This window comes from Paralichthys olivaceus, chromosome 22 (assembly GCF_024713975.1).
Source record: "Paralichthys olivaceus isolate ysfri-2021 chromosome 22, ASM2471397v2, whole genome shotgun sequence".
Classification (NCBI taxonomy): domain Eukaryota; kingdom Metazoa; phylum Chordata; class Actinopteri; order Pleuronectiformes; family Paralichthyidae; genus Paralichthys; species Paralichthys olivaceus.
Genome location: NC_091114.1, coordinates 11,250,587 through 11,270,790, shown reverse-complemented (window position 1 = coordinate 11,270,790; position 20,204 = coordinate 11,250,587). Strand labels below are relative to the sequence as shown.

General features: G+C 38.7%; 1 protein-coding gene and 1 long non-coding RNA gene across 6 annotated transcripts in view; one reads left to right on the top strand and one right to left on the bottom strand.

Moving 5' to 3' along the window:
* The window catches only part of LOC109634696 (uncharacterized), an 83,034-nt gene that overhangs the window by 62,540 nt on the left and 290 nt on the right, over nt 1-20,204 (top strand). For all 3 annotated transcript variants that reach the window (XR_011239854.1, XR_011239855.1, XR_011239853.1), the window contains exons 11-13: nt 15,737-15,866; nt 16,128-16,193; nt 19,797-19,844. This is a non-coding gene — a long non-coding RNA (uncharacterized lncRNA). The remainder of the gene's footprint in view (nt 1-15,736; nt 15,867-16,127; nt 16,194-19,796; nt 19,845-20,204) is intronic.
* Nucleotides 16,713-20,204, bottom strand: part of LOC109634781 (protein Dok-7-like) — a 70,134-nt gene continuing 66,642 nt past the window's right edge. For all 3 annotated transcript variants that reach the window (XM_069518569.1, XM_069518570.1, XM_069518572.1), the window contains 2 exons: nt 19,921-20,100; nt 16,713-18,173 (listed from right to left, as the gene is read on the bottom strand). In XM_069518569.1, the coding sequence (XP_069374670.1) occupies nt 18,037-18,173; nt 19,921-20,100 (317 nt within the window). In that variant the 3' untranslated portion in view covers nt 16,713-18,036. The remainder of the gene's footprint in view (nt 18,174-19,920; nt 20,101-20,204) is intronic.

Genomic DNA, 20,204 nt, shown 5'->3' with positions numbered 1-20,204 from the left:
CTCCTTAACTCTGTTCATATGAACAGATGCTGTAATGATCGTGTCTATCATTGTGTGCATGTTTGCACTTTAAAGTAACCTTTCACCGTCGCCCATTTATCGTCTGATTTGTTTTCGTCTCATGATTTAAAACTGTTAAACAGGACATTTAATGAATGAAGCAGTAGGATTGGGAATGGACCAAATCATCCAAAGCACACACACATAATTGAGTTGACTTGCTTCCTCCAGCAAAGAAATATTTGCACTACCACAATCTCCCTTGGGACCAGGACTTTTACTTATTCATCTCAGTTGTCCATTACAATTCTAGTTTATAAAAACATCCATAATTTAAAGATGACTGTGAGTACAGTGCACCGTGCTTCAGTAATGAACCCAGTCATAATGATCAACGAGCCGCCTGCCTCGCAGCCAATAAAACAAATAAGCGATGGGTGAATTAATGCATCATTGCATGGGTGCAGTATGGCGCTTTGCTTTGATGGCTCTTTTTAATGAGCCTTGTGGGTCACTAATAATCAAGACTTGCATCAATGCTTGGCTCTGACTTACCAAGAGTCCAGTGTCTAACTTGTTCCATAGAAAGTTGTAATGATTCTCAGTGATGATTCTCCAGGGCTAACCAGGCTCTGAATCACAGACTGGAGGGTGTCAGTCAGGGTGAAGCACAAAGCTTCCCCCAAGGCTTGTCCAGCTTTCATAATTTTAATTTTTTTATTTTTCTATCCAATCATTTGGCCTTGTCCTTCAGAATGGCCTCTTTAAAAATGTAATTGTAACTATAAGGCTTTTTCTCACTTATATTATTGCCAACACACTGCTGATATAATTACTAAAAGCTGAGACAATCAATAATTTAACAGAGAGAAATCAGCAAAAATGTAAATTATTTGAATGCGATCTGCAGGTCTGATTTATTTGGGAAGAGGAAGAGTGATATTTTGAGCAGGTTGTGCATTTCATAGTGCAGTATCTGGAGGATCACTTCTTCAAATTGGACACAAATAGTCATGCTGGGACATATTCATGCTGGAGATTGCAGGAAGGCTGCAGCTATTTGGATGAGAGTAAGATTGGACTCAGTAGAGTGTGAGGTGCTATCAGACAAATTGAGGGTCTGGTAAATGCAGTACAGCAGGTGTGACCGTGGTTTGGTTAAAAATGATGGAGAGATCTGGTCATAGAGCCTTTTTCCCCAAGGAAGAGTTGTGGGTCTCAGCCGAGCAGAAATATTTCAGAGAATACGGTAGAATACTTTGCACCACCAGAGGTTGCAACTGTAAAATCAGGGATGAGTTGTGTGCCCATAATTTATGCAAATTTTTAATATATTTCAATTGCAGCTCTGCTTCATTAAAGCCCTTCACAAAACAGCTGTGGACCTTTTGTGGTTCTTCTCAATAGAGGGAAGATGTGAACAGCCTCTAATTTTCCATTATGTGATTCCAGAAGAGCTCAGAGACTGAATAAAAGAAGAAGTCCCCTTCTCATTAATGGTTTAATCTTCACTCAGTCACACACAGTGTCAGCCCAGCAGTGAACAGTCATCCATCATGTGTCAAGGTTGATACTAGACACTGACATATTGAACTTATTTAGCTGCAGTGATGGGTATGATTCATCAGTAGAGGCTTCTTACTTCAGTCCACCTATTTGAAAGCTTAAGAATTCACAGTATGGGTCTATGGAGTGTGTTTAGTGGCATGTTGTTCAGCTGAAAATGAAATGATAATTTTGTAAACGCATACAGTTTGATTTTATTTTGAGTAATGGCTCTATTAAAGTGACAGTTACACAAAAAAATGAAGCTTGATGACAAGTAGAGTTGAATAATATGATGCTATATATCATGACTGAGCGTCAAAATCCTTTATACTGTGGTATCTATCCATTTAGTCGACAAAGTTGTATCAGTGAGCACAGACCTTTTTAGATATTTACATATTTAATATCCTGGATAAAGGACTAAACAGATTATGTATGTAATGTGTGTTTTTCTTTATGTTAGTTTGCTTGTTTGTCAGCAGGATTACACAGTAATTTCCATGCAACGATGGATGACATTGAATATTTTTCAGTCTCTGCCAATGCCCAAAATTCAATCAAGCAGCACCAAATTGTACACACTCATGTGTATTAGTCCTCTAAATATGCCTGATTATTTTCAAGGTCCATGATTATTTTTGGGGAAATTGGTGAACTTGTCAACAAATAATGTCACAAAATTCCACAATTTTCACAGAAATTGAATCTGTTCTTGACCAATGTCTCATCCTTTCACCACGTTTTGGGGAAATCTGGCCAGTAGTTGCATAATCCTTCTGACGAACAATAGACATGGGCACAAACATAACTTCCTTCGCTGTGCTAATTATCATACGAAATTATCTATCACAACAGAAGGTCTTAACTATATCGCAGTAATATGGTTGCTGTTTCCAGTGGTGGCTGGTGATAAAATTTGAAGAAAAAAAAAACTTTTTGGAGCTATGTTGTAACTTTTTATTTTGGTCTCACAAACCTATGTTAAATAAGATAAAATACAATAATGTGTGTGTGATATTACTGTTAATTTAAGCCTTTTGTAGTTTGTCAGGTTAATCTCTGTCGTTAGCCACCGAGACAGCTGCTGCAAATATTTGACTGTGACATTTAGCTTTATAGTTGATATTCATGTAAATCTCTGTCTTGTTTGCTTAACCTTGGCTAATGTGTACACAATATGTTTAATCAAACCTGGCACATGTATATTGCTTTGAATGGAACCTCGGTTGTATAGACATTCAATAGGTTTCTTATTTGGATGCATATTAATAGTTGTTCATACTCGCCATTCCCACTCATTATTTTCAAGGACATCTGTTCAGGCTGACTAGGCTTTGACAAATATGAGTTCTTCTTCCTCCTTTTTTCCCCTGGAGTCTAAATTCAAGAGATTAAGCCGGCTGTGATTATCCGTGTATAATGCATACACTAATTTAATGGGATACAAATTGTCCTTTTTGCAGAAGTGTTATTCATGATATATGAGTAACAGAGTAAATTAAGGAGTTGCGGGGACCCCTCGGGCATCAGTGTGTGTGGTAACAACACGACACTCTCATGTTCCCCGTGTGTGTATTTTCTCCAGTAATTTGCTGCACATCACATGTTCTTAATTAGAAACACTGCTTCCTCGTTGACCCTCGGAATATGTGATACTTTCACATCATTTTCATTTCATTTTTAAACGAGTATCTGCCTCTGCTCCAGTGTCCTTGAGCGAGATTCTGACCTCATTGCTGTGGGAGTTGTGCCAAAATGCTTTGAAGATCAATACACGATTACATTATCATAATGATTTGTCAAAGATTATATGCAAGTAGAGTAAGGAATTTTTAACTCATAGTGTATCATGAGCTACTGTAAGCAAAGCAATGCTCAACTTTGTATTTTTCTTAGAAATTATAAGCAATACCCAATGAATAATTGATCAGGCACAGCTTTGTTTTTCTTTCAGACATTTACCATATGCCACGGCCGCTTTGCCGTCATGACCTTCTGAAAGGTTCATGTAACTAATCTTAAGGTGTGTGCAGCATGGGAGCAGAGCAGTGGACAAAGTGCTCACTGAATAGCTGCCTTTGTGAAAGCAATGGAAATGTGGATTCACTACAGAGTAAAAGAAATCCGCCTTACAAGCCTTTGTATTAACCAAAAATAACAAAGGCTGCCACAGAACTGAGATACATTTTCCAGCATTTTATAAACGCATGCAGTCATTTCATATTAAATAACTCTGTTTTTCATCAAGATCCATGATTTTTTTCCCTGAGAAACTGAGAAAAATTAATAAGAAAGTGGAAAAAAAACAAATCCCGGCTCGGCCCCGTCTGGATCAATATTAATGTTTTGGTTTTTTTCTTCCACCATTTTTCGTGGAAATCTGAACATTAGGTTCTGTGTTATCCTGCTGACAGATAGACCGGCCAACCAAAACATCAATAAACGGGCGAAAACATCCTACTTGGCAGAGGTAACAACCAAGTACCTTATAAACCTTTTAAATGTACCTCATTACTATAAACTTTGAACTAATTCCATTTGAATTCCGGTCACTGCATCGTGCACCAGTCACTATAACCCATGACTGGACTTTTGGACTTAAACATCAGTGTTTCCTCACTTCAATCCAGTGGCCATGAGATGAGATTTAACCCAAATCAGAATCCCATGATATCATCCTCAGATTATCTACAAGTCAGATGGAGCAGAAAGATGGGTTGAAGATGGTGCGAGTGCAGTTAAGCTTGTGGTCAGAAGGTTTTCACTTCCTGAGCGAGAGCAAGTGCAGCAATAAGTGCTAGTGGTGTGATGAAGATACGTTTCTATAAATACAGGTGTCGGTTTAATTTGTAAGCAGAATTTACCATTCAAGCAAATCAGATGGAACCAGTTTTCATTTTTACCTGCAAAGTGTATTCTCCTTGTATAAATGGGCGAGACACCTCCTTTTGTGTACCTCTCTTAGACCTATTGAATAAAAAAATGACTAAGAAGCCCCCTTGTTAAGTTGCCGTGGGAGCAGGAGCTTGCTGCCTTCATCAGTTCGAGTTTAATGCCGTTCATACATCTGCTAAAGATAATGTCGTGACCCTTAATCACAGATCCTTTAACCGATGAGGACCAGCAGTAGATTTTTGCAGACCCACTAGAAAGATGAAGAGTTTCAGTACAATTGGCTTCCCCTCGACCCGCAGCATCACAGCAGATAACAGGTTTAGATTAATATTAATGCACTTGTTGATTATAATGGGCTGACTGTGCTTGCTCGAAACTCTCTGCCGCTCACTTCAAACGATGAGATTTGTCAGCAGTTTAGAAGTGGCTCTGTATGCAAAAACTTTTATGGTTTGATAAATGTAAAACACAAGCCTCTTCTCAAAGTTCAAGGTCTCTGTGGATATAAATTAAACTTGTCACAATAGGCACACAAGCATAAACAGAAATAACCCCCAAAACTCAATCATCTACACAAGAGATTTGAGAAATTCCAGCTGAAAGAACCTTACAGAAATACCAACGAGGTTTCAAATGTGACGTAGACACGCGATTCAATGCTGCTGTAATCGTCAAGCAACTAACTTTGTAAGAATGCGTTTAAATCACCAAATGTAATCACACTAAATCTTCTTTTAAAGCCCTTGACCTACTCATTGCAGCGAGAGATTCACGTTTGCAAGAAGCTACACGATTTGCATAAAATAATTGAAAATTGAAGTGTCTGAGGTGGGTGGTCGATGTCGTACGCTGACATTATTCTTTCGCTGTGGGCAGGAACAGAGAGTAATGCAAACAAGACCAACTGCATTGTAGCGACGCTTCTGGGTTCACTGAGCTGTGTGCGACTCAGCAGTGCCATACATCAGTGGATTGTCTAAACCATCTGTGTAAGTAATGTCTGATGCTGCATAAAACTGAAATAATGAATCACCGCCATCCCGCTGATATCTCAATACTCCGCTCACATAGAGTGAGCCTCTTGCTCGAATCACTTCAGCAAGCACAGACAAAGCACGAGTGGGTACATGTGCTCCTCTTCACCATTCCTGAAAGGCAACAGAGTCGCTCCACAAATTGAATTCCCCTTGCAACAATAGCTCACTGTGATGATAATATAAAACACTCAGAAAGTGAAGCTTAATAGATCTTAGACTCGCTCGCCTGGCGCCTGCATTAGTATCGCTGTGACTTTTCCAGCAGCTAAATTAGAGTTTGATAACTGTTGCGTCACTGAAAATTTGGCGGTGTATATTGGGTTCAAGGTCTGTTAATTGATTCAAACTGGCAATATATATTCATGGTCAGGGCTATCAGACCCTCCCATGAATCAACAATCACATCAACAACCACTAAAGGATGAAAAATCAACATCCCATCATTTCTGCCCTTCGGAGTAGGGTAACGAATGGAAGACTGAGGTTTTCAATAACAGAATATCAAATAAATTACGCTGTACAAGTCATTAAGTGTTTGATTTTTAAATGTAGGAATTCTTTGCAAGTCATGCACGACACTACCAAAGATGAGGATTAGTTTGAGCATTTTGCTTCTGTTCCCTTTTGTTCAGGCCATCAATATTGAAATATTGATACTGACACTGTGTTTATGTTCTAGGATTCATTCTTTTGATAAAAGATCTATATCTAACCTGCTGAGGTGACAAGTAACAACCTAAAATCATTGAGCTGAAATGCAATGACGAAAACCAAAAGTACCAACAACAACCTCCCCCTGCCCAAGTTCTATATGTAGTCGGTGGCGGCGGGTCTCGAATTTGAATTATGATGATTACTCGTGTTGGTTAAAGCCAGTGACTGGAAGTGGTTATGAATCAAGGTACACTGTATGTGTAAAGTCTTTTAAGGACTAGTAGCAGAAGGAAAGAATGCCACAGCAAGCATAATATAACACGTGGCACCTCATGGAGATTACGTTTAGGTTTAAATGTTTTTCTGATAAGACTTTTCTTTTTTCACATCCATCTTTTCATGGAAACCCCATGCTAACAAGTTTATTCCACATGCCTCAGGGCTGATTAGAGAGACCGACTCCGTTGATTATTACTTGATTAGGCTTGTTAAGAATCATAGGAAACATTTTGCTCTGAGTGTATTTCATTTTTTTTAATTTAAAGTGAAAACTAACTAATGTTAAACATTTTCTCTGCAGACATCATGTGAGTTCAGCAGTGTAGCACCTTCTACTGCCTTTTCATTCAAGTAGAAAAGCCATGAAATCTGAATTTGTGGCCTTTGTGAGGCAATGCGAGATGCTTTAAAGCCTTAGAGCTCTTTCTCTGCAGCCCTGAGGGTAGAGTCCTTAATTGAATGAGACAAGGAGAACAGGGGATAGGTAGGGAGTGCATAAGAGGCTAGAGTACTTCCTCTCCTTCAACCAATCAAGTGCAGGATAAATGTCAAGCCATGGAAAGGCCAGGCTCAGAAATGAGATAGCTGTTGACTCGCGGACTGATAGTTTTATTGGTGTGAAGGGAGCACAAGGAGAATTCCTGCAAATTAAATGAATAATTTCTCAACCCTAACCCAAATTACTCAATGGAAATATTTTTAGTAGTTTTGGAAAGTATTCAGACCTCTTCACTTTTTGTACTTATTTGCACTCAGCAATGCATTATGAAAAACATGTTTAAAGTCGTTTTTATTTAATTTATTTAAAATTAAGAACTAAAAGCTTTCACTTAATTCTCCATTTTCATGATAAATTAAATCTGCAGCATGTGAGTGTGCAAAAAGTCAAGAGTTGAACATGATTTCCAAATCTGCTGTAGGCACCTTTAAGCACACAGTACATAACAAACTGTAATTGGCTTTGACTCACCTCCTCAAGAAATTAAGGCTTTGGTGAAAGCCCTTGTGACGTTGGTGAAGATGAACTGCTCTGGGATCATGAGCCCTCTTTTCTGCCTGTATGACCTTTCAAAACGAGATGTTGTTTTCACTTGACTTCCCCATCTCACTAACAGTTATTGACTTTTTTGGTAGAAATGGGCTAATGGGCAAATATAACGAGAACCCAAATAGTTTTTTTAAAGTCTGTCCCCTGTCACCGTCTAGCATGAGCAGTCACAGCTCTTACCAGGCTGCAAGAGAGTACGAAACAGTGAGGCTGAAATTAAAAACAGTAACACAGATTAATACCTTGATATGAATATACAGGAAGGTAACCACATAATGTCAAAACGTTTAAGGGATATTGCAAAAGTAATAATGATCATAAACTTTATTAACAAGGTTTTATTTTAGGTATATTTCAACTTTAACTTGCAAAAATCCTGAATGACAAAAGCAACTGATATTTACTACCCTGAATTTGGGAAAGGATCTAGCAAAAAAGTTAAGTGCAGGAGGTTCTTCCAAAATGACCAGGAGTTACCTGCTGATAGTGAACTTTTGGTGAAGTTGTTATGAACTTCTTACGGAAACAAAGAAAGCAATTTCAGCCAGCCACCCAGTTTGCCTCTGTCAAAATAAAACACTCCTCCCCATACCTCATACTCTGTTTTTCCAGCTGCTTCACCCTCTGAAAGCGATAGATTGAGGTTCATGTGCTTTCACAATTCTCCAACCCTTCCCTGGCACACACAGGAGTTAGATTTAAGTGCGAAACCATGTCTGAGCAAAGATACCTCTCGCCACTAAGCCAAGATCAACAGTCAAGAGGTTTTCATTCTCCCTTGAAGTCGAGTGTCCATCTGCTCTTTGGTGGCTTTGGAAGGAGTCACGTCTTTCCCAGAAGATTCAAATTAACAAAAGGTTTTGGCGTCCGCAATATTTTCCTCGAGCTTTTTTCAATCTACATTAGTAATTACTCTGTTTCCGTGGCTACAGTTGCTCTCTTCTGCAGCTCTATCTGGTAGGCTTAAAACCCATTGCCTCTTGTGTGCAGCCCAGACATCAGATTCTAAACTTTGCTTTATATTGAATACAGAGAATCACACAGTGATCTAGTGCATCTTGATACTTCTTGTTGCAAATGTGGGTTTCTGAGAGGCCCGATCCAGGGCATCTTTTACAGTCTGCTCTCATGTGATTGTTTACAGGCACAGAGTGGGGACGTATTGATTCTGTCCCCCTCTCCAATCCATTATCAGGCCTCTGTCAGGACAGCCAGGAAACCTGCGGTCATTGGATTTCCCATTTTTATAAATAGGTTGGATAAGAGTCACCAAACTTTGCTATTATAATTGGATGGTGTCAGTGTCAGTGTTGCCTTTGTGGAAAAATACTCAACGCTTTTACTTGATTTGTTGTCTTACATAGTTTACATTCATATATAGTAGAAGTTGCAGTAGTTATTCCAGTATTTTTCATCACAGAGCGACGAGTCACTCTTTAAATCCAGCTTGGTGTCTTCACTACACTTTTCTTTATAATGTCTGTGCTGTTGCTTTGCTCTCTTTGTAGTTTTATTTCTTTAGACGAGGCACTTTTCATAGTTAAGAGTTTTTCCCTGCAGAGTTCAACCAAACCAGGAATCAAAGTACCTGACCAAGTCACAGAGCTTCCTTATTCTAGCTGCTGGTCTTTCTTGGAAAATCTATTTTATTTATTCATGCTGCTTTGTTCCTGAAAGGAAATCTTTAAAAATTTATTTTACATGCAAGGACTTCTTCTCTTATATACCTGTATGTAAGTATTGACTTAATGGCACTTATAGTTCAGCATAAAGACAGATATTTCTGGTTTCTTTCCCCGAGAGCCACTAAAAGACATCTCAAAATTACATGTTAATAAATTAACCACGTATGGTAATTCTTTCACATTTGTGCATTAATTAATCAAAAAAGATAGATGTTAATTAATTAGCATTATCAAACCCGTATGACAAAGAAATGTAATTGATGCTTGATGTTTTTATAGTCAGCCATAAATTTAATTATAAATAACTGTGAATTAAAAAAACCCAACAAATAATAAGTATTTAGAACTTGAATAAAGAAATTAGTAAATTCAAACATGAGTGCAAATCTTTTCTATTGATGCTTTTAAGGCTCATAACGGTTGCTGTTATCAGCCATCCAGTATATCGGTCGGGGCTCTACTTTTATATTGATAATGTACTATTCTTTTAAGAACATATTTGAGACCCGGTTAGTTCAAGGCTGCTATTAACCATAAGTAAGGTAACGTGATATAAGAAAAACAAAACCTACTAAGCTTTGCAATCCTATACCTTTAAAATGTATCACCACTTGTGGATTCACTATATAATGGATACTGGCATCCATGGTCACTCATTACAGTATTATTTTACAAGATGCATTTCCTCGGCTCATGGATCAACAGCTGAGTCTGCAGTGAAAGATAATCAATTGGGAATATACTGTGGTTTCACTATCACACCACGTCAATATGCCGACTGTAAGCGAACGCCCGTTATTTTGAATCGAGTTGCCGTGTCAATATCTCTTTGTGAAACCCTGCTTCAAAATGTATTTGTTCCAATTATTCATGAGAGCATTCATTGCACTGTTAGAGGTGCCATGTCGTTGCGTGGGTCCATCATTCAAATCTGTTTGTTTGAGGTGACGTGCTGCGACAACTCCCACTCATCCTCCCTCTTGTGCAAGTGCAGAGAAAATACAACAGATTTAAGTGGATTTTAAAACAATAGCCTGAATAAATTGTGATTTGAATAAAAGTAGATCCAAGCTGTGTCACACTTGTTTTAAAACATTGGGCCTATAATTTTGCGACTTTAATGATGGGTTTCAAACTGTTATAGTATATTTTCCCTCCATTTATGTTTGCTGGTGCGTTCTCATTCTGTTTTTCAGCACAGTTTATTTCAGGTTTCTTTCCTGAGAGGCACAAAAGACATAAAACAAAAAAACATTTTAAACATCTATCTTGCAGTCCATTCACTTGTCCATTATTTCCAACTCTGACAGGTAATGACTTTCTTAATGCATCTCTTGTGTCTTTCTTTCTTTTTTGGGGCTGTGAATGACAGAAATTGCACCAAAATGGCTTCACCTTGAGAGCACAATAGTACTCTTGATAGTTTTATAAATGAGTAGGTACTGTATCCAATAGTGTTTTCAGGGCCAAATACAAGGAGCAAAAATAAAGTACAGACCTCTGATGTTTTGTAAAGAGTGGTGTGGTCACTCACCGTCGGATTAACTCTGACACTATAGACACTCGTGATTTGAATGATTGACTCGGTATGTAGGCGCACAGTCATGAAAGTCGTATCATTCTATAATCTCAATCTAAAATAAATATTCCCGTAGTGTTTCATTATTCTTGCATACATACATGTAACATACTGTCTGCAGATTAACCCAGGAAATCTTCAAATAATGAAAGGAAAAAGCACAGAGCTGCACAGAGATCAAAAGAGAAATGATATATTGTAAAACTGCTGAAACGACAAGAAGAGCAAGACGAGATTGAATTAGAAGAATCATCATTGTTAATGCAGCTCATGCACCGACTATACAGTGATGTGCATGCTGATTATTTTGTTAAGCAATGGTTCTCTATTCTCGTAGCCTGAACAGAAACCTTGTGACTCATCTCCAAAATGTCAAGTCTTTCAGTGCGTGTGTGTGAGTGTGTGAGTGTGAGTGTGTCTCATCTGACTCTGCCTTGAAGAGCTCATCAAAGGCCACATTTTTGCTTGGCACAGATGTGCCAGGCTACCCTTCACTTTACTGAGAAGCCCCACAGGGAGGACAAAGATGTTAACCTGAAGAATTTAGTATTCAATCATCATTAACCCCATTAACCTCTACTTTTAAAATAGTTAAACAATACCGGTTAATAATCTATACCAGACAATAGTCCATGCAGTGATCATTTAAATACAACCGCACACAAAAAATCTGGAAAGGCCCACCCTGTCTGCCTGGCCAGACAGATAATATTGTGTTTTCCTGAGCGGGTCACAGTCAGTCAGCATGAGTCAGACGTAGAGCAACACAGCAACAAGGCCTCTGCTAGGGTCCATTTCCATTCTGCACATCATATCAGTGGATGATTAAACCGACATCCTTATGTGAGGCTGTCAAAGTCTCCAGGGGGATTTCTCATTGTAAAGTATTATTGTCTGATTGAGTAGAATTCCCTGTGAAAAGGTTCAATTTGTGCACAGACTAAATGTTTGTTAAAATAATACACTGCTGTTAGAACTGTGTAGGAGCACTTACTATAGACAGGTCTACGAAGTCCCAGACTCTTACTCTGAAGCTCTGTGAAACGAAATGTCTAATGATGATTTAATGGCAGGAGCTGTTCAGAACAATATGTAGTGATTTCCTTTCAAAAAATAATCAAACTAACAGATACTTTTTAAGAATATATATTTGTATGATGTATAAGTGTGTGAGCTGCCATTCAAACTTTAGTTGAAAGAGTTGGTTTTCTTTAGTGTAGACCACATATTCCTGTATCAGACGTCTTTAGATATTTTTAATTACCGTTGATTTTAATGAAGGGATGCAACTGAAATCAAAGTTCATTTTCTTTTGCATCCTGCGAAGCACAGACAGGAAAGACAATAGAGTTAAACTGAAAAGAATATCAAGACAAATACAGCACAGCGAGGTCATGTAAAGAACACAAAGGTAAAAGGAAACTAGGATTCGGAGCCAAATAATTTGCACTGAAAGAAGTTCAGCTGCAGGACGATCACATTTAGCCATCAGTGCTTCACTTTGTCCGAACCGACTAATGGAAATCAATAGATAATATAAACAAAACAAATGTTGGAGGAAAAAAAAACTAAAAATGAGCTTTAGTGGCGAGGTAATGATGTCACTAAGTGGGCTGTTGTTATTGCACTTGTTCTCTGAGCCACTTGACAGTTTTTGTTGTCTCTCTCCTTTTCAGTAACAGTCAGCAGACGAGCATCAGGCTGAAGTGTTTGTGTTGTTCTGGGCTTTCGTTGTTGTTAAGTGCCTAAAGAGAAAAAACAGTCCCCATTTGGTGCGTTATGTAACTCACACCCAAACGAACAGCAACTCACCCCATGTGTCAGGGAGCATCTGTGGTTTTACTGAAATATTCCAGAATTTTCAAACACACGGTAAAAAACAAAAGCTGTCTGTCGATTTCATGGAATTCTTGACGTTATACGAATGATTTCAGATACGTTACAAGCCTGAGTAGAGTGTGCAATCAATATTTTATAGATGATAGTCCCTCCTTAAGCAATAACTGAGTGTATCATATCTAGAGATTGGAAGCACAGTCTGGAGCAGCTTAACAGATAATGAGTTAGAGTTTGTTGCCTGGAGTGATTACATTCATATATCCTGTATGTCAAGGTGTTATCTGGCCGAGGACAGAACATTTTAAACCCTGGTAATCCTCGCAAAAGCTGTTATCGTCTCCTTTTCAATCATTTTACATAGAAAAAAATTGTTAGTCTCTTCGGTGTAGTGATCAGTAGTGGTATTTAGCTGTCAGATACGGTAATCAACCAAACTTTAATCAATATTTAAAGACCCATAGATTTTTTTATACTATATTACTTTATAATGTTGAGACTGTAAAAAAAAAAAAAAGGGGGGATAAAATTAGTTTAGACTGATCTGAAGAGAAAAACACTTGCAGTGTCAGTTATATCACTGATGAACAGTTTTGCGTCGTGTGGAGATAATGGTGATGACTGTGTCCCTAGCTGTCCTTAAACAACGCTGAATGCCTGGTATATTAGAGTCTTATGAAACTATGATATAATTAGACAATTATAAAAGACTATTATCAGCATATGAGCACATTTGAAAGAGAAAATGAGCAACACAAAGAAAACCCAAAGCATCAAGCAGGAGGGCCGCTGCACCATAGAGAGAATGAAGTCTGCACTGGGGGGGGGGAGAACAAGATTAAGATGTTTCCTCTTGAGATGCCTCCTGGGCACTGACTGCAATAGGCTCTATGTGAGTTTGTGTGAGACATTAGAGGTCATAATCGAGTTGGGCTGAACAAGGCCAATGACCAGTGCCCGATGACTAGAGCAAAAAGGTCAACGGCTGGAGTTTATTGGGTTGCCGTTTGGAAACCCTGCAGGCTTTGACCATTTGCAACAAATCACTTCCGACAGATAAACCGATCAGCTGCTATTTGTGGAAGCGTAACATTTACTTAGAAGCCATGAGGTTGTAGGTTCAAGCATCAGTGCACGCGTCGAGAGGCCGTAGCTCAAGAGTTAGTGAAGCTAGACTCAACACTGGTGACGTTACACGCTTGCAAGTCGTTTCGAAACTCAAAACAAATCTTTTAACCTTTTTCATGACTCCATTCATGCGCCAGAAGGACATGAAATCGAAGAATAACAAACTGTAACACAAAGTCTCACCTGACATTCATTACCTCAGACATGTTTATCTGAAGGCAGCCATTTACCCTACAAATGAGTCTCAGTATTGTCGTTTCATTGCTCTTGTAGGGACTGAGCCGAGTCCTGAAGACTTTGTATCAAGGCTTTTCCAGCCCGTTCTACTAAAACAGACCTCTGACTTAATGTCCTGTAAGGAAGACAGGGTTTATTACAAGAGTGAAGAAAAAAGGTCAAGTTATGGTCATTTGACTTCAGAGACACTTGAGCAGTCACTGAGGCTCAACAATTACTTTTATCTGAACAAACAATTATGTATTTAATGTTCTTGAAGAATTATTAATGCACTTTGTGACAGCATTTTCTTGTCTTGCCCAAAAGTGCTACTGCCTGAAAATAATCCTTTCTCACGGTTCTTGAATAATTTATGAAATTGAGTCCTTATTTCTCAGTCGTATGAAAGGAGCAGCAAGGTCAGTGAAGTACTAAAAAGTAGAGAGGGGAAAAAATGACCCTCCATGAATAATTGAACAGATTTGAGTTGCTTGAATTTGTTTTCTGACAAAGCAGAGCAGACAGTTTGATTTGCAAATACCAATTACTTATTCAGTAGATGTAATTTTCTTAGAACAGAGTGAGCGGAAGTTCAGATAATTAAACCAGTGCAGAGAACAGAACTGAGTGATCCTGGATTTTTATACACAGCATGTACAGCCTGTGTTTGGTGGACCCACTGTACAGAGGCAGGAAAATGAAATTACCTGGTGTTCTGCATTAATTTGTCACAATATGTGATATAACCTGCAATTAAATCACAAGTGTAGACAAACACAATGTGCTTTAGCTATAAACACTCAAACAATTCTAATATTCCGTATATTTATGAATCCTTCAGCAGTAGAACCCTTGAATTCTTTCGCTGTCTGGTCTGAGCGACTGTCGACCGCAGATAAGAGCTGTTGAGCTGCAAAATTTCGAACTCTCGACTCATGTTGATTTTATTACCTTCAGGGTTCACGCACAGTTTCAACCTGCACTGTGAACATTTGAGTGATGTATTCAATATTAGCAAGTAAAGCCTCAAGGCCTGTGTATTGTATCCAATATATTATGGTTGTTTATAATTTATCGATATACTTACTCTTGCCGCTGAAACTTTCTATTCCCCAGATAGATTTTAAGTCCTTTAGATAAATTAAGAGTCCTGGTTAGTCAATCTCAAGAAGTGCAAAACCAAGCCTGAAGTCCAAGAGAGAAAAATCTAGATTTATTTTCCTGTCAAAGCTTTAGAGTGTCAGTGATATTATTATTATTATTATAACATAGCTGAGACCAGCTCCCTTCAATGCAGAGGCCTAATGTTTAAACCCTCAAGTGGCCACGTTCACACTACACGATCTCTCTTGCACTGGAAACTTGGACTTTATGAGAGGGATCTGTGTCGAGATTAAAACAGACTAAAACTAAACTGCTGTTTCTGTCATTGAAAACAGGCACAGCAATTACTTACAAGCTGATTATGGCATTGCATAGTTCATTAATTAAATTACTGCCACCAGTTTCTCTGACATTATCATCATTTATTTATTATATCAATATTTGACTGCAGAGACAGACAATTAAGCTTTATTTCTAGTCTCCAACTAAATTTAATGAGTAAATGAGTTTCCAAGAAACAGGTCAGTGAAGTTAATGTCCGCAGTGCAAGTGACTGTGTGACGAGTCAATGCGAATCATGTCTCTCTGAGAGCTGGCAGACCATACATCACCATCTTGAGATTATGTGGGAGAGGAACAATTCCTATTAGTAGTCCCCATGTGAGGAAGCTTTGGATTTGGACCTCACTTTGAAATTAATGTGCAAATTCTACTTTTTGTCTTCCAGATTTCTCACATGACCAGACTGGTGCTTCAAGACCATTCCCTGTAAACACGTTTTGACTCCACTTACAAACCAAGTGTCTGCTGGTCGACGCTGGTCCTGTGGCCCTGTCCGTACAGATCCTGCAGCTGAGGTACTACAAAAATGATTACCTCCGCCAAGCTATTTTCATCAGCATTAATGTGCTTGTTAGCAGGATTGCGCTAAAACCAATTTTCATGAAATTTTCTGGAGAGGTAGGACATGATCCAACAAAGAACTTGTTAGAGCAGATCCAGGCCTTTTTTTCCCACTTTCTTTAACACAGCTAGATAGGGCTGTTGTCTTGTCCGAGGTACGCGCTCACCGAGTACCACAGTCTCAACAATGGTAACGTTTGTGTTTTGATTCACAGGTGTTTGTTACCTCCTGTATTCAACAATGGGACTAGAAGAGAAATGAGAAGAAAGCCCAGTGAGAGGTAAGGATCATCAAGCTATGCCTCCTGCATTTAAGGTCATTAAGTAAATCTGAATTAGTCTGATGTGCATTTCCTTTCAATCCCAAATAACTCAGTAGTATTTAGTGTCATCTCAGGCACATTAAACTTTAATTTGGTAGCTTAACTGCTACAACAGACAAAATAACCAAATATCTTACATACTAACTAAATTAGACTGTTCATGTTTTCAAAAATAATGTTGGGCAACACATCTATGTCTATTGTGGCCACCAGAGGGTGTCTAATAACAGGCACACCCATAAGTTAATGAATATAACATTTGAAGTCTTACATTTTTCCTTCAAAATACAAAGGCAAACTAGGAAATGGCTCTTAATTGGGAATTTTAATCTTTTTATTCATCTGTTTTACTTGAAATGAGGAATTGAATCAAGTTATAGTAGCTTTTTAATTGCATTTATTTTTTAGCCCAAATGTTCACTAATGTCACATTACCTGCATATTGTGCATAATAGTCTAAAAGAAAACCATAACAAATATTTGTAAATTTGTTTTATTTGGCACCTTATACTGGTTTATAACTGAACACACGTCAAAGCAGTAGTTAAAGTTACAAATAATTTACAGAAACAAAATAGCGCTTTACTGTACATACATTGTCTTATGTATATTTTGCAATGTACAATCCACATCACCTAAATAGAAAGAACATATTTACAAATGTCAAAATAGAATAGGAGAGAAAAAAAACCTCTAAACACAAACCAACTTACGTTATCATTTATGAGATTTCATAAAAAAATGCCTCGGTGCAAAGAAAATAAGGAATATTAGTACAAAGGATGAGATTTTAACCCCAATTAATTAAAAAATTAATTAAATACAAATTCAACTGCATTATTTAGCAACAATAACCAAGAGTGGCATTTTTAGGAAACGTCTGTTATTATAGAGTATTTTAAAATATCCAGAGACTTCACCATCCGCTCGGCTTTGCATTATTTATGAAGAGCATATGAAAACTGAAGGCAAAAAAAAAACAATAGCAGCATTGATATTCTGTTCATGTGATAAATCAAATCCATTTCTTACTCTCAGGCAAACAAAAGTCACTGTGCGCAATATGGAAATTCTGCAGAGCCGTTAATTAGCCTGGTCTAACTTGAATCTTTTTAACAGTGAACTAGTCTGAATGTGCAGTTTTCTGAGTAAGACTGGATGAACAGTTTTGACCTAAATTTGATTATATTTAAGAGTTCTGGCAGCTGATTGTGGAATTACTGATCAGTGAGGAATAAGTGAGTGTGAACTCCTAATGAGACAAATGTCTCTTTTCTCTCCTGCCACCACTGTGTCTCGTTCTCCCAAACAAGAACAAAAACAGCACACTGTGTGTTATTGGTGATGGTCTGAGTAAACTGTGAAATGCCTCAGTGGGGGTTTATCAGGGCCGGTGACTCAGCTCAGGACTCGCACTTCTTCCAAGTTTGCCTGAGGCTCTGGCGCTGACATAATTCCACTTAATGAGATGTCTAAGTCCCCAAAGCAGACCAAGATTGAAATGTTGCTCCTGATCCTGTGTCAGACTTTTCAGAGGAGGCGCCATCTTTTTATTGCCGTGTGAATGCAGAAACAGGTCTGAAAAAATTGACTTTTGGCAGATGGCATTTGCAAGGTGGTGGAGGCAACTTTGCGTCTCTGTTGTTTTCCATCGACTGACAGTTAAATCTCAGGATCTTTGGATGGAACAGAGGATCAGACAAAAACCCCTCAGAGTCATACTTCTTGAATAGTTCGACATGGTGAGCCAGTCTCTGGCAGAAACATCCTGCTAGGATCAACAGCTCAGTGATGAAGAAAGTCAATGGGGCGTCCCCTTTCTTCTCAGCTCCAGAGTGTGCAGGCCCTCCTGCCGACCTAGAGCATGCTGCGTTCCGACTTTGTGGGCAGTCTCTGTGGCAGTGATGTCAATCTGGGCGTACTTGGTAGAACTCTTCCCTGTCAAGACACAAAAATATTCTCTTGAAAGATGTTTATTTCAATATCCATCTTTCTCTTTGGGCAGCACATAGTTAACGGATCATTTCATCACTTAAAAAGTTTAGTTCAGCAAAATGCAATTATTTGCTTTCTTGCAGCGTTGGGAGAGGCTTGATACCACTCGTGTCTGTACAATATTAAACAGTTACGAGGCTGTGCTAAGCTAACACTAGCAACCGTTTAGTACCTTGATGTTGTCGTTGAATAGTTACTGTTGTCAAGGGAGCCGTCATTTGTGAAAACGTAGACAAACCAGTTGCTGTTTTATTTGAGATCATTGTGTATTTGAGGTGTTTTTCCTTTTGTGGATGCTTCAAGCACCTGTCCTGTAACATCTCATATAGACGAGCTTTAAAATTTAAGCACCTAACTCTGATTTTTTATTGCAAACATTTGTCGTCATTCACACGTTCCATTGTTGCACTTGATTAAGAAGATAAAATGACGGTGACATTGCTGAATCATCTTTTTAAAAAATCTAGAATTTTTGACTGTCAAATTTCCAAACAAAGGTGACACAGGGTTCAGAGAGAAGTGGATCTCTGCCCTCGCTGTCAACACGACTGCTTGAAGTACGTGACCGGGAGTCACCATGCAAATCAGAAGAATATGCAAATGAGTCGAGTGAAGCCTTTAAAATTCCCCTCATGCACTTGTCTTCCATATGCACATCGCGAGCATTACCATAATTCAGCGCCCTTCCTTATGTGAAATTCAAATAAGCAAGACGTCAGGGTTTAATCTCAGCAGCATATGAATATCAATAAATTCACGTCATGATATTGTTGCCTCCTGCTTGAATTATGTCTTTCACAGTTACATTAAGTCAAGGAAATCCAAACCAGCTCCTCACAACACATTATCAGTCCCTGGAGGAGGATCCCATTAGAGCCAGTGAGTTCACAGCTGCGATCTGAATGCCCCCTTTTTCAGAGGCAATAGGACACCCCCCCTCCTCCCAGGTGACAAATTAATGAGAGCGCTGGCTGGGATATAAACTGTATTGCTGACATCACATGTTAACCTCTCATGTCGGAGCGTTCCTCGTATTCCTGAGGGCACACACGCTAATAGCCAACTTGTCTGTCAATTACAGCTCATTGCGGAGTCTCCTATGACAAGGACTCAGCTGTCCTTTAGTGCAACGACGTCATCAACTCAATCGTTTGCGAGCGATTCCTGTAACTCTTGATGGAGTAAAATGGAATTACACAATCATGTTTCCTCTTTTGCTTGGTATCGATATCCTGGTGTTTCTAAAATGAAGCTCTCTCGTATCTGTCTGCATGATTTGAACAGAACAATGCATTAAATAGAAAACTGCTGGTTCACAAATCTTAGAAATAAGTCTGTTACACAATGAGAAGAAATACAATAAGCACAAAGCGGAGGTCGTATTACTTACAATTTAATACTTTCATTAGAAGCACAATCTAATCTTTAAAGATCACCTTTAGAATTGAAGTGCTCTAATGAACAGGGCACTGGTCCATTACGTTTGCTGTTAGTATTCTTAAGTTCCAATGTTTTAAATGAGTTAATGAAGCTTCCTATTATCTAAAAGACTTTTTCTCTCCACAGGTGGCGTTTGCCTCCACGACTGTACAACATGGCCGCTGTTTGATTAAGGTAAAAATGCAGCACGATTAATATATGAAAGATAAAACTGTACGGAGATCAGAGGTTATTCCAGACGCACACTTACTCTGAGCTGGTAGATGTGCGACGGGCCCTCGGGCGCCAGGCCCTGGCTCCTGCAGCTCCAGCTCCATGTAGTTGAGTTGCTTCTTTGATGTTGGACTAACGGGAATATTCACATAGGTCACTCCTTCACTGCATGGCCGCTCTGGGAGTAGTGTCTCGGGGGGGAACACAAACACTGCGCCTGTAAAACAAAAAAAACTGTGAACATGACAATTATGTAATTCATCCCACTGTCAGAATTGAAACTGTATTTCCATCTTAATAATTCTACTAACATCCAAAAAG